General features: G+C 47.8%; 1 protein-coding gene across 3 annotated transcripts in view; it reads right to left on the bottom strand.

Annotated features, from left to right (window-relative positions):
• brd4 (bromodomain containing 4) overlaps positions 1-14,780 on the bottom strand; it is a 29,696-nt gene that overhangs the window by 1,340 nt on the left and 13,576 nt on the right. For all 3 annotated transcript variants that reach the window (XM_061845608.1, XM_061845607.1, XM_061845606.1), the window contains 16 exons: positions 13,546-13,948; positions 12,267-12,404; positions 12,031-12,166; positions 11,606-11,946; positions 10,258-10,641; positions 10,049-10,177; positions 8,554-8,784; positions 8,229-8,455; positions 6,772-7,097; positions 6,599-6,694; positions 6,162-6,533; positions 4,004-4,771; positions 3,821-3,927; positions 2,292-2,442; positions 2,076-2,200; positions 810-1,015 (listed from right to left, as the gene is read on the bottom strand). In XM_061845608.1, the coding sequence (XP_061701592.1) occupies positions 810-1,015; positions 2,076-2,200; positions 2,292-2,442; positions 3,821-3,927; positions 4,004-4,771; positions 6,162-6,533; positions 6,599-6,694; positions 6,772-7,097; positions 8,229-8,455; positions 8,554-8,784; positions 10,049-10,177; positions 10,258-10,641; positions 11,606-11,946; positions 12,031-12,166; positions 12,267-12,404; positions 13,546-13,812 (4,004 nt within the window). In that variant the 5' untranslated portion in view covers positions 13,813-13,948. The remainder of the gene's footprint in view (positions 1-809; positions 1,016-2,075; positions 2,201-2,291; positions 2,443-3,820; positions 3,928-4,003; positions 4,772-6,161; positions 6,534-6,598; positions 6,695-6,771; positions 7,098-8,228; positions 8,456-8,553; positions 8,785-10,048; positions 10,178-10,257; positions 10,642-11,605; positions 11,947-12,030; positions 12,167-12,266; positions 12,405-13,545; positions 13,949-14,780) is intronic.

The following is a 14,780-nucleotide window of genomic DNA, read 5'->3' as shown; positions in this document are numbered from 1 at the left end:
AAAAGTTGGGATTCCCCGCTTTGGTCTGATCACGTGTTCAACGAAACGGCGGCATGTTTACACACAACCGCGAGCGCTAGCACTAGCTTGCCAGGCTACGTAACATTTTGCTGCCCGCTTCAGAGTCGCGTCGTATTAAAAGTACGTGAACGGACCTCAAGAACGCCTTACACAAACGTCCTCCTCCCGTTCTGGACGTTTTTCCCCCGAAGATCGTAAAAAACAGGATGCGGTGGTATAGTCTGCAATCGGGAAAAAGAATTTTGTCTCGTAGTCTGATCCGCGCATTACATGTAGTTTTGCTGAAGACATTTTTTTTTTTTAATAATATTTTGGGGCCATCAAATATTTACACTACTAGGTAATAAATATATATAAATACTATTACATAAAAACAAAGTAGCTTTTGGATTCAGATATACTGTGCACGACGGCGACGAGGAATAAATATCTTTTGCGGAGCCGATCGATAACGGGTGAATTATGACATTAAATCCAATAAGGATCAAATAAAATCGGCTAGTATTAAATGACTATTTACATTTTTAGCTGCTCAGTCCTTGCAAATGTACTAATTTTTAGGCTCAAATGAATATAAAAATTCCCTGAATACGTTGTTGTTCGTTGAACTGACCACTAGAGTGCGCTCATGTCACAATTATTGTTGCACACCGCTGAGTACGTTCTCGCGAGCCCATTTTTGTTCTCGCCCGGGTCGCTCACGTTTAAAACCGGGTGAAGCTGTTGCAAATCAGCATGTGTTTTCCCTGCAATGAAAACGCCGACCGTATTCGTCCGCCGCCACTTGCCGTAGTTTGTCCAGCTCCCGCCGCACGCGGTCTTTTTCCGCCTGCTCGGCCTGCGCCTTGAGGGCCTTCTCCCGCTCCTCCTTCTCGCGGGCGGCCCGGCGGAACTGCTCGAAGCTGTCGCTCGACGACTTGACGGCGGACATCGGCGTCGACGTGGACTTCTGGGCCAGGCTGGCCCACGAGCCCATGTTCTTCAGTTTCACATCCTGACGGAAGGAGGAGAGAATTATTGAGAAGGGAGTTTCGTACGCTGACATGAACCGAAAACCATAAATACGTGGGAGGCGGCACACCATCCATTTCACCGTAGCGCCATTAGTCGATAACAGGACGGCGACGCAAAATTAATTCAGGAACCGCTGAATTGACAGGGCGGCACGGTTCTGAGGTCCCGGGTTCAATCCCGGACCCCGCCTGTGTGGGGTTTGCATTATTTTCCCGCGTGCCTGCGTGGGTTTCCTCCCGCATCCCAAAAAACTGCAACATTAATTGGACACTCTAAATTGCCCCGAGGTGAGATTCTGAGTGCGGTTGTTTGTCTCCATGCGCCCTGCGATTGGCTGGCAATCAGTTCAGGGCGTACCCCGCCTCCTTCCCGTTGACAGCTGGGATAGGCTCCAGTGCTCCCCGCGAGCCTTGTGAGGATAAGCGGCCAAGAAAATGGACGGATGGATGAATTGACAGCACGAACCCGCGGAAATGTGAACTGTGGGCAGCGTCGTCTCTCGCTGCCACGCACTTAACTTTTATGTTTTTGTTTTGTTTCCCCACATTTAAACTTCCATCACTAAAATGTTACAAAATTCATAGTAATTACAATTGAAAGGGAAAAAAAAGTGATTTCAAATTTTAAAGTATGCATGAACTTGTTAGACAGGATAACGTTTTTTTTTTTTTTAATATATGGAAAACAAAAATGTTTAAATAAAATACATTTACAAAACCTTGACATAGTACAAAAAAGCAATAATTATTAATCACTATTACTGTTAATCAAATTAGTGTTCAAAAATGTAACCTTGGGGCAATTTAGAGAGTCCAATTGAATGTTGCATGTTTTTGGGATGTTGGAGGAAACCGGAGTGCCCACGCAGGGACGGGGGGAGAACGTGCAAACTCCACACAGGCGGGTCCGGGCTTGAACCCGGGACCTCAGAACCGTGAGGCCAACACTTTACCAGCTGATCCCACCGTGCGTCATCATTTTAGCCAATCGAATGTTTCTTTGCTAGTGGTGGCATGGAAGCTACTGCAACGGTCATGTACCTTTTTTGGGGCAATGGGCGCCTTGGACTCCTGCTTGTACTTGTCCTTGTCCTGCAGGGAGGGCGGCGGTCCGCTGGGCTCGGGGGGGCGGATGACAGGCCGAGAGGCGTCCATAGACTTCACATCTAAAGCGGCGGCAGCAGCGGGACTTCACTCAATAAATGTGCGTCATTTTGAAAAAAGAAGAAGGGGGGGGGGGGACAAAGCACGTCTTACTCTGTTGGCCGAGGCCTGGCTGAGCGGGCTTGCTGTCGGGATGCTTGTGATGTTCCGGCCTCACGGCGGGGTTGAAAGGCTCCCCTCGCATCGCTGGCGGGGGAGAAAGTTTCTCCTCTTTGAGGCCTCCTGGATTGCCGGAGGCCCTTTGCTGCATTACAAGCGGAACAGCCATGGTCATCGTTTTGCTTTTGAGTTTAAAAACAGGTGGACGCAGCAGCAACACAAAAACAAACAAAAAAGTACTTAACAATAAATCTTTGTTTTTAGAATAGTATCCAATTAATCAATTGTTTAAAAGTACAACATAAATGCAACTTGAAGGCAAATTCAATACGTTAACTTTGTTTACACTAATGAAACAGCGTGGAATGCGAAACACTTTTAAGCACGCGCAGCGGTTGGCGCGTATGTAGCATAATGCTAATTTAGCAGAAAATCCGCTTGCTATGCTAGCTTGGAAATCGAACAGCAATCATTTGGTTGTAAAGTACTGGAATTTTGACAGAAATTCCTCCAAACATTCCAAGGGTCAGCTGATTACGTACGCCGATGGAATTTTTGCAGCCAATCGCAGTCGAGTATTCACCAAGACCAGGTTCAAATATTGTAGCTGTACTTCAGAGCGCCTTGAAAATAATCCACAATTTGATTTGCATTTGGCGGCACGGTGTCTCAGCTGGTAAAGCGTTGGCCTCACAGTTCTGACGACCCGGGCTCAATCCCGGCCCCGCCTGTGTGGGGTTTGGATCTTCTCCTCAAGTCTGCGTGGGTTTTCTCCCACATCCCAAAAACATGCAACATTAACCCATTCGTGGGCAGCGTCCCATTTTTGGGACATCGTGATTTTCATCCATTATATCCTTCAGTATATCAAAATATTAAAAATATATAAATTATAAAAATTAGCACGGAGTTATTTCCCTTTCCTTCCTGACCCAACATGGCTGCCTCAAGTTATCATATAATTTAGCAGTAAACGAAAAAGAAGTGTTATTTCCTTGATTGTGGCACGTTAGGAGACTTTTATCTCAATAAGGCAAAAAAAAAAAAAAAAAAAAAATGCCACCCTCCCCATGAATGGGTTAATTGGATACTCTAAATTGCGCCTCGGTGTGATTGGGAGTGCGGCTGTTTGTCTCTATGTGCCCTGCGATTGGCTGGCAACCAGTTCAGGGTGTAACGCCGCCTCCTGCCGGTTGACAGATGGGATAGGCTCCGGCACTCCCTGCGACCCTCGTGAGGATAAGCGGCAAAGAAAATGGATGGATGACTTGTAGTTTTTTTTTTGGGAAATATTGATAATGATCCATTTTAGAAAATACAGATGACGTGACACTGTTGGAAATGGAATATTTTTGCAAACAACAGTTTCCAATTGCCAGACTTGGAAATTTCTCAAAATCAAATCCCAAACTTTTCCATCCTGTCCTTGAGGTTTTACGATGAACGCACGTCACAAAAAAGTTCACAAAACACCAGGGGAGTGCCTAATATGCCCCTCTTCACTCCCACAGAGTAGCGCTCACCTTTTTGGGCTGCATATTATGAGGCGGAGACTTCTGGGACACGGGCGGGTACTGAGGAAGTTGCGGGGAATGCATCATGAGAGGCGACGGGTTGTCCCTCATGTGACCTGCCCACACAAAGAAAAGGATAAAGATCTCCAGGAGACGTGCGCGCATTGTCCGGTTTTCCGCCTCCGCGCTCACCGGAGATGAAAAGGTCAGGCTTGGGGGGGCGGGGGGACAGCTCTTCCGGGGGCTGGATGAGCTGCTGTGCTTTGTTGCTGGGCTCGGCCACCTTGTGAGGCTGAGCGATGAGCGTGGAAACCTGCTGGTAGCTCAGCTGCTGCTGCTGAGGCTGCGGCTGGGGCTGGCCGTGCGGCAGGTGGCGGCTCTGGTGGAGGGGGATCTGTTGGGGCGGGGCTTGATGCGGCGGGACCGCCGGGGCCTGCACCTGAAGCGGGAGCTGGGGAGGGGGCAGCGCGGCTTGGGAGCTGAGCTGAGGTTGGCCCTGGACCGACTGGAGCAGCGACTCCTGTCCCGCTTGCTGCTGACGGGCCTGCGCCTGGAGCGACTGCATCGGCTGTTGGGGCTGACGGGTTTGTTGGAACTGCTCCAGGTACAATTGCACTTGGTTCAGGGGCACGGCAGCGCTCGAGTCGTCGTCGTCCTCGAGCAGCATCTGGGGAGGCTGGGAAGACAGCAGGCCCTGCGGCGTGAGCGTCGGCGGCGACAGGGGCCTCTGGTGCACGGGCTGAGGAGGGTGAAGGATCTGCGGGGGGAGCTGATGCGGCGGAGGCGCCGGCTGGGGCTGGAGCGGCTGCGGCGGCAAAGTCGGCTGCTGCAACACCGCCTGCTGCTGCTGCTGCTGCTGCTGGGGAGGAGGCGCTGGCTGCTGCTGGGAAAGTTTGGGATGAAGAGGCGCCGCCTTGTGACTGGGTCGAGACGGTTGCTGAGGCATGGAGCTGTGCAAGGCTGCGTGACCACAAACAAAAAACAAGACCGTCACTATACGGGACCTTCACTTCATATGGTTCTAGCTCATATCTAACTGAATATTTTTAAGCGATGATCAGATGTGAATGAACTCCATTCACTCGATGAACTTGAATCTTTATGCTTCTCATGCGATTGATAGATGCTTCTAGTCAGGTCCACAAATCTTGGGACATAGCCACAAAGAACCTTTCGGACCTGTCAATCACTCGTACAATAATAGCCAATCAGATAGCTGCATTGTCTTAACCCCTTGCTTGCCACGCCCCTGCCGCCAGGTTGTCCCACAAGCAATGCCGGTTGTCAGTAGCGTGCGCTTGGAAAAGATCATGTTACGAAGAAAATGGTCCTCAGATGCGCTCGGTGAACGTGGTTACAAGAAACCCGCTTGATTCATTTTCCAAAGCCTAAAACACAGTTGACGGTGTCTACGATGGATTAAGGCTCGCGGAAGAGCGTACGAACAACTAAATGTGGACAATAAACAAACACAAGGCTGAATTTTCCAAGGGAAGTGAGGGAGAAGTATCTTCTCTGAGTTTGATTTCATTATTATCAGCGCTTTATACATTGCAGGAGAACAAGTTTCACTTTGTGCGCAGTACGATTCCACTATGAATATGAATATAAAGTTTGTGAGGCGTCAAACGTTTTTGCGTCGATCGCCAACATTTCGCTGCAACGCTGACATTGCGTCCTGGTCCGTCCAAAATCTTAATTCCATGTACATATCCTTGCGTGAAATAGTTGAGACCTTTCTGTAGAACTAAACACCGCCACAACAGACTTGAGATGAAACGAACACAATGCGCCATACCTGGAAGGCTTTCAGCTTTAATTTGAGGCTATTTACATCCAAACTATTCAATTAAACTGCGTAGAAGTTACACTCATTTGTGTTTACGCCTCTCACTTTTTAAAGGCTAGTTTGCTCCATGCTAACATCGCATGTCCTCGGTTCGAGAAAGGCGTCTGTAGTACTCGGAACACCTCGTGAACAAAGTGTTTTCTGACGAGTTGTAGTTCCAAAGGATGTTACATGCGCCACAGGTCCCGCGTCGGAGAGATAAAATGTGGCAGTACCGCTCTGCACGCCGACTATTTCTAAAGAAACTGTATCTCTTCTCTCGGACACAAGATCCTGCATGATGTCATTAGCTACTGTATGTTTGTGTCAGTGTCGCCATCTTAGCTAATTTGTGACTCTGCTTCACCTCATTGGTTAACAATTAAAGAAAAAAAAAAAAAGTGATGCACCCGAAGGTGTTGGAATGGTATTCAAAAACCGGCCAATCACAATAACCAAATAAATAAAAATAACAGGTACACACACTTTTTCTTTTGTATTGCTGGTGTTCGTAAAGCCTACCCGGAGAGGGAAGAATAGGATGTTGGTTGAGGAAGGGGTGCGTCCCGGGGGACACCGGCCCAGCGGGGTTGGCGCTGAACTGAGGCGGCGCGGGCGACGAGGAGTTTCCCGCGTGGTGGGGAAGATGCATGAGGGGCTGGCCGAAGGACGGCAAGGACTCGAAGCTGTTCTCCAGCATCTGGGAAGACTCCAGGGCGGTCACGGGAGGAACCATGTAGTCCACAGGGGGGGCTTGCTGATGCTTCATCGGAGGCTGAAATGTTGCCGCTTGCGGATGAAGCGCGGGCTGCGCGGGGGCGCCTTGCACGTGGTGATGAGTCTTCTTCCCCTCCTTCAAAGATTGGACCTTCTTCTTTTGCGCTTTTGACATCCCTGAAAGAACGGTGACATTTTGTTTCAGATCGGTTCAGCAAAAGTCAGCAAAAAAGGGGGCGCACCTGGGGCCTCGCTTTCGCTATCGGAACTGGAGCCGCTGCTGTCTGAAGACGACCCGGCCTTCTTGGCGGTGACCGTGGACTCCACGGACTTCTCAGCTGCAAAACAATCACGAGTAAACCGACCCAAGCAACACCAGACTGCCGCTTGGTGATGAGACGCGACAAAAGCTGACCTCCCCCCTTTTTTTTCTTGCGAAGGCACGTGGACACGTATCGCTCCAGCTCTCGCAGGGTGGAAGGCTTCAGCGTTTCGAAGTCGATCTCGATCTCGTCGGGGTTGGAGTTCTTGAGCGACGGCTCTCTCGACTGGATGATGTGGACGACGCGGCCCAGTTTGTCACCGGGGAGCTTGTTGATGTCTAGGCTCAGTTGCCTCTTCTCTTCGTACGTCATGGGCTTGCACTTTTCCGACGGAGCCGACGAACCCGCCGGGTCGTCTTCCAGACCGAGAACCGGCGGAAGGCTTGGGGGTTGGTTGTTTTTCATCGCCTCTTTTTTACTAGGAATACAAAAGCATATTTCGCAATCAGCTTTCGACAAAATGAGATTATCACAACTCAAAGGAAGACTAACGGAATAATGGGACAAATAAGGAAGTTTGTATAATAATAATAATAATAGATGGCAGCAGCAAACTTCCCAAAATGCAGCAGAACGTGAAGTGGACGCAAAAAAATGATTTGAAAAAGTGGGCAAGCGGCTGCTTTACTGGATTCCAAACGGATGCGGCGCCAAGCTACATAACTTATAAAGCCTACTGGCCCGGAATACAAAATGGCCCAACAAAACTCTTGGAGTCGTCAAAACCAATCCGTCAATCCGTTTTCCAAGCTGCTAATCCTCACAAGCCAGCAAATGACATTTGAACACGAATGGGGCAGCAACACGTGCAGGCAGTCATAGCCGTATATTCTTTATTTTCTGTGAAAATGACCAACATTATTGCAGTTTATTTAGTCAGTAGTTACTCTATTATGTTAGTGTAATGTGTCTTTACTGCCCTCTCGTGGCCAAGAAGCATAAAGCAAAGCTAGAACTCTGTCAATTGGCATTTAAATGAAATAGGGATGCCCATAGCGTTTCATTCTTTAGCCTGTGTGGAGTTTGCATGTTCTCTCTGTCCCTGCGTGGGTTTTTCTCTGGGCACTTTGGTTTCCTCCGACATCCAAAAAACATGCAACAATAATTGGACACTGTAAATTTTTCCAAGGTGTGATTGGGAGTGCGGCTGCTCGTCTCTGTGTGCCCTGCGATTGGCTGGCAACCAGGTCAGGGTGTACCCTGCCTCCCGCCCGTTGACAGCTCGGATACGCTCCAGCACTTCCCTTAATCCTTGTGAGGATAAGTGGCAAAGGAAATGGATGGCTTGATGCCTTAGTTATAAACCACAGTAAGGTGGAGTCCTATTTTTCTTATTAAAAATGTCATTATTGCGGGGTTTGACGGGAACTTTCCATTTATTTCCATGGGGAAAGATGATTTGTAGTACAAGTCTTTTGAGTTGAGCGTGGTCACGAAACAAAACTAAACTTGTAGGTCAGGGCACCATCGTACTTTCATCTCCAAACTTTGCAATAAACTCTTTTCACGGGTCGTCCGTCTGCAGATATAGAGGACCAAAGGAACCCACCTGGATTTCTTCTTGGGAAGCTCTTTGTTGTTATTTGTACTGGTCTTGGTCCTTTTGGACATCTGAGGAACAGGTGTCGTATCCTGGATCTCGTCTCCAAGGCTGGGCATGGCAACTTTTTTCTTGTGTTTGTCTTTCTTCTTCTCTTTCTTTTCCTTCTCTTTTCTCTTTGGTTTGCTGGCTTGAGGCTGGGAAAGGGCAGCCAGCTGCTCGTGGACAGCCTTCAGCTACACCGAGACAAGGGACTACTTTCTTATCACAGCCAAGGACTGCGTTGTCATTTCTTTGAAAGCCAGACTTTCCCTCCCCCCCGTTTGACACTGACCTGTTCCTGGAGCTCCGCCAACCGCTGAGCTCGCTCCTCCTCAGAGTCGTCGGTCGAAGATTCCGACTCTGAGGAGGAGTCGCTGGAGCTGTCAGAGGAGGAGGCCACGCGGGCCATCGGAGGCTGGGGTTTCACCGGGGCGGGGTGGTGGAGCGGAGGAGCCGGGACCGACGCGAAGGCCTTGGCCTCTGGCTCGTCGGGCATCTTGGCGAAGCGCATCTCAAAAACATCCTGTTAAAATGACCAGAAAACTTTTTAGGAGCCCTACTCAAAACAAATGTTACCGACGACATGTGCAGTTAATCCAGATAGTAACTCTCAAAAGTTATCAACCATAATAGGAGTAACGATTCAATTCTTATTCGGAAGTCCTTCCATTTCTGGTCAACACAACTAATCGGGATTTAGATGGAATGCGGCTTTAAAAACATTCTATTAGCTATGAACAAGCCTTATCAGCACAGTTTTAAACAACTTTCCAAAACAGCAGCTAATGTCTTAATTGTGAAATCAAAGAAGAAAATGAAACATTTAATACTGTAATTTCCGGCCTGTAAGCCGCGACTTTTGTAACACGCTTTCAACCCTGCGGTTTATGCGGTTAATTTGTGTATTTTTTCTAACGGCTGCAAGGGGGCACTCTACCGGAAAAGGTAAGAATGAGACCGGTGGAATATATGTGCCGACGAAGTGATGTGTACCGGTTCGGCCCTGTTAGCGCTGCGCTAGCGTGTTACTGCCATGTCTCAGTGAGTTTTACCAGTATTTTTATTTAAACCGGCCCTGTCAGCGCAGCGTTAGCGTGGCACTAGCGTTAGCATTAGCGCAGCGTTAAAGATTGTCCCCTGTCTCTCCCTCTCGCTCTCAGACTGGCGTCTTAGTGATTTTTACCTGGATGTTTTTTTTTTAAACCAGCAGTTAGCGCGGCGTTAACGTGGCACTAGCATTAGCGCGTCGCTACAGGTTGTCCTGTCTCTCTCTCTCTCTCTCTCTCTCAAACTGCCATGTCTCAGTTATTTTTAGCAGTATGTTTTTTTTTTAAACTGGCCGTTAGTGCGGCATTAGCGTTAGCAGGGTGCTACAGATTGTCCTCTGTCACTGTCGCTCTCTCCTTCCTTCTCTCTCTCTCTCTCTCTCTCTCTCTCTCTCTCTCTCTCTCTCTCTCTCTCTCTCTCTCTTCTCTCTCTCTCTCTCTCTCTCTCTCTCTCTCTCTCAAACTGCCGTGTCTTAGTGATTTTTACCACTGTTTTTTTTTAAGCTGGCAGCGTCAGCGCGGTGGCGCTAGCGTTAAACTCTGTGTACCGTTTTTCTTTGTAAATATCTAATGTTTCAATTTGAGTTTCAGCGTGGGCACTTGTGGCTTTTACGCAGCTGCGGCCTATGTATGTGCCAAATGGTATTTCCTTTCCAAATGTACTGGGTGAGGCTTCTAACCAGGTGCGTTCTGTAGGCCGGGAATTACAGTACATAGCTTTTAACAAAATAGAAATTTTACCTGCAGCTTGCGCGCCATAGCCACCACCTCGTGGTCGGGTGGGTTATATTTGTAGCAGTTGGAAAACATTAACCGCACATCGGCGGCAAATTCCTGCGGATCCCGGTATTGCCTGTTCTCCAGCTTGGCCTGTGAATAAGGAAAAAATTAATTACTCAGAACGTCACACGCAGCGCTCAAGCAGAATCCAATGGCTCCCCGCAACACACCTTAATGGTGCTTAGATCCATGGGATGTTTGATAATGTCGTGATAATCGTGCAGCCCCAGCGCGGCCACGTCCACGGGCTTGTAGAAGGGCCAAGCGTACGTCGTGTGTTTCTTGGACAACATCTCCCTGACCAGACTCAAACAGTACCCCAGCTGATCTTGCGGGACGGGGCTGTGGCCGCTGCTTGGGCCGCCGTGTCCCGAGCCCATCGCTACTTGATGCTGCGAGTCCGCCGCCTCCTTCTTGATCATTTTGGAGGGGCGGGCGCTCTCCCGCCTGGGCAGGGTCTTCCCCGACTTGGACTCGGCTGGGGAAGACTCGCTGAGCTGGTCGTTAGCCGTGGGTGTTGTGGTGTCTGCCTTTCTTTTCTGGCTCTTTCTTTGCTGGATTGCAACAAATACAACAAAGGAAGGAAAATTGGTGCCAGAGAAACTTTAGCCACGCGTTCCTTAACTGACTGACGCTGATCCGTCGCCTTTAAAACGACATTTTGCAGACTGAAATGCGCTGTTAGAGCTAACTTGTAGTGGTTTGTTTGTTGTGGAGGTGAAACTCAATGCATCTTTCATCGTCTTTTATTTGGTTCTGCATAATTTTTCATCCATTTATCGCTTGCTGTTCAGTGTAGCCTCCATTTTTGTTTACGCTAGCAGTCCTGAAACAGTTTGTAAATAAAATTGAACATGCTCATTTCTTTCATGAGCTCAATCTGCTAAAAATCATGTAAGTGACCCAGATTTTCGGTCACGTGATCGGATCGGACATTCCGAGTAGTTGCACGCTGTCTGAGAAAAGTAGTTTTGGTCCATCCGTACTTTCTCTCATGCGTCCTGCATCTATGAAGACTTGTGTGAGTGACCCCCGAGCACCAAAGAAAGATCAAGACCATTCCAGAGAAGATAAAACAGATCTTTTGGGAAGGACATCATTTTGTAGCCTTTGTATTAAGAACGTAATACCTTAAGCATTTTTGTTTGTATTCTATTCATAGCACTTATTGATATTGTACTGTATTTCCTACACATTTTACATTTCCAAATGTTGTTGTCTTCACATACGTTTTACAACGCATTTAAAAATGTTTTCATATCTCTATATTGTAGATTTTTTTTTCCTACTGCGGATTGATTCTGGAAAGCATCTGCCACAATAAAGAGGGGTTCATTATATTTAATAATAACGTAGGGCCTCTGTCTGAACATTTGCCTCTGGCCTTGTGCCTCTGTCTAGTGTGCGTAACCTCTGCTCCTGTTTATTTTGCTTATTTTGTTGCAAAACATATCGATGTCGGCGTGATTAAACTACTAAATAACGTTAATGATTCCCCCACGTCAATCGTACACTCACTTTGGTCATGGTGATAGGGTTTTGCAGCATGGGGGCAGCGCTCTGGAGGGATGCTGGGGGAAGGGAGGTCTGAGCGGGGGGAGGCACGGAGGTCATCATGGGAACTTGAAGAGTGCAATCCAATTGGCCCAAAGAGTAGGGGGCGCCAAGCTGCGGCGCGTGGCCCGGTAACGTCGGGGCGATGTGGGACGGGAGGGCCTGCATTAAAGGCTGAGGAGGTAGTGAAGGCGGGCCCTGCGCCGGTCCCCTCATCTGAGGCGCCGCCGGGAGGCTCGACAGGCCTCGCGTTTGAGGAGTCGTTGACGAGGGGTCGATTATGGCTCCCGGTTTCAAGCTGAGACCTGGATAACGGACACAGGAATAGTCTCGCGGAGGACAAACCGCATGACAACACATGATTACGACGTGGGCTTAAAAGCGCGTACCGGCGTCTCTCCGACCTCGGCCGCGGCCTTTCCCCGTCATGACCGCAATCTCAATCTCTTCCTGAGGCATGTCGGCGACCTTTTGGAGGAAAGCCTTCTCGAGAGCCTTCGCCATTAAGACTATGTCGTCCGAAGGCTGTCGTGACAGACAAACGTGGCGCACTATGAAGACTCATCAGCTCCTGTATTTTTGTGTTGTACTCTTCAGCTCATTGTCAACAATGTGACTGTAATACCTTATTGTACATGTAGCAGTTGGTAAACATCCTGTTGAAGTCTTGGATACATTCTTGGGCATTCAAGTAGTAGCTGTTTTCAAGCCTTTTCTTGATTGTTCCCATGTCCATAGGACTTTTGATTATATTGTAGTAGTCCTGCAAAGCACATCATTATACAGTAGTTGTTCACAATCAGAAATATCGGCGAGAATATTTCGGGTGGGATGTTCTTTCATTTATGTCACCGAGATAAGCAACTGCAAATGACGACACCGTGACAAATGATGTGAGGGCCTTATGACATCATCACTTGAGAAAATTCATCAAAAAAAAAATGTTTTAGTCAGGGGTGACGGTGACAGTCTGAGCGCTCCCCCCGTGCTGTAAAGTCTCCTTGTTATTAATGTGCATGCGTTACTAACAGGGGAACTCTGGGTACGTATTAGACGCTTACGGGGAAATCCCCCGGTCTCATCGTTCCCCTTCTTCTACATAGAGGGGGCTAACATATGTTATATCCTAACTTTAAAACAGAAGTTGATTAATAAAAGATATACGCATATATGTACGTTCGCTGTGTTCGTCTTTCTGAGACGTCCTCATCGAACATGAACACTCGACGACAAGCTGTCGAATGGCACATGTTGAAGCATGGATGGGGATGTTTCAGACTGGCCGGAAGTTTACAAAATATACGCGCATGCGCATTGATCACAAGGAGACTTTTCAGCACTGGTAAAGCAGAAAAATGTCCCCGGTAGGGTGAGGCGAAATCAGTGTGCAGTGATTTCCCACAACCCCAAGCGGAATTGATGCCAATTAAAAATGTTTGGAATTGTCTATACTAATAGTTGAAACCATAACTATATCACAACTAGGAGTTTACATGCACATGTAGTCAATACTCTAATTTCCACTCACAACCCAGGCTAAAATGAGCTCCGCCCGAAAACACAAATTTTTCAGTAGCAAATTATTACTTCAACATGCTACCTAAACATCACTTACAGGACTAATTTATTACTTAGATGACTTTAATATCACCTTGTGCCTTTTCAGAAGGCTAAAAACTCAAAATAAGTGAATTTTTATTTTTTTTGCAAAAGAGCTGGGGATAGGTTGCACAAATGACGACAAGAACAACAAAAAACGTGAATTTGTAAACAGTGAACAACAAATATGTGGGCGGTTATTGTATGTTTTATTTGCAGAGCTTCATTAAAACCCAGGCTGGAAAGTACAAAGGTGTAAAGCGTCTTCGTATGCATTTGAAAAAGAGAAAGAAGATGTGACTTACGGGAATATTGAGTTTGACTGAATCCACTGGTGAATGAAAGGGCCATGCGAACTGGTGCTTCCACAGAGACTTCACGACCACCTTGAGCAGGTACTGCAGCTGATTGGTCTGGCGCTTGGGCCTGTCGAGGTTGATGTATTCCGGGGGCGCGGGGTTGCCAACTATCTGAGGCTGCCCCAGGCTGCCGCCGCCGCCGCCGCCGCTGCTGCTGCTGCCCGACATCTGCGCTGCGTCCAGGCCGTCCCCCACTCTGACTGGGTTGGGCATGGGCTCGGGCCCCGGCGCGGGGGCTGGAGCGAGGGCAGGGGGAGCGGTGTTGGCAGTGCACCAGTTCAATCTTGGCCCCGGCACAGACTCCACTGACAGAGCACCACTGATCCCATTGCACTCCTCGCTGGACTCTCTGGCGCGGGGGGGAGAAAAGAGGCCAGATGTTCATCTTCAACAGTCGCTAGTATTTCAGTTTATGTTGCCATTTTTATAATCTGTAATGAATATAATTAACGGACAGGAACGCACTTACAGTATGCAACTGTTTTCTCTTGATTAGATTACTAGACGATCAATACTTGCTTTTTTTTCTTACAGTAGCATAACAGACCAGAATTATGGATTTGTGACACAGAATACAGAGCAATCATATGTTTACAGTCATATTCACCAATACTTGGGGAACTCCCCGCAGCAACCTGAATAAAATTCAGAGGCTAAATCGTCAAGCAAGCATATAAAGCACATGAAGTAAAATTGTACGATATTTGACGGAATACCCACGGGATATAATTTCACATCTTAAAATAGCTGCTATACAAGAATTCCCCTGTTTTATGCCTGGATCATCCTACATGTCTTAAGGCCCAATATTTCGTCTCGACTGACAAAACATGTTGTTGTGCCAACGACCACCAAAGATTTGGTCCTACGTTTCCCCAATGACAAAAAAAACAGAAGACTCACATTTTTGGAATATGTTCCGTGTAGTGTGGCTCACCATTGTCAACAAACAATGTTTTCCGACGCTTTCGAGCATGAATTGACAGAACCCTTGCATGTTTACATATAAACATTCGTGCTAGCACTAGCAAGTTAGACAATATTATGATGGCTGCTTGTAGGAAGTGTTACAAGTACGCGACTATAACTTAAAACACCCCTTGAAAAATTGCGCAAAAAGACATCTCCCAAAGACCCGGTGGCGACAGCACGTTCTAGCCTTTTTGACATATTATCCTGTC

Source organism: Syngnathoides biaculeatus, chromosome 16 (genome assembly GCF_019802595.1).
Source record: "Syngnathoides biaculeatus isolate LvHL_M chromosome 16, ASM1980259v1, whole genome shotgun sequence".
Classification (NCBI taxonomy): domain Eukaryota; kingdom Metazoa; phylum Chordata; class Actinopteri; order Syngnathiformes; family Syngnathidae; genus Syngnathoides; species Syngnathoides biaculeatus.
Note: the sequence above shows the minus strand (reverse complement) of the source record. Positions and strands in the feature narration are given on the sequence as shown.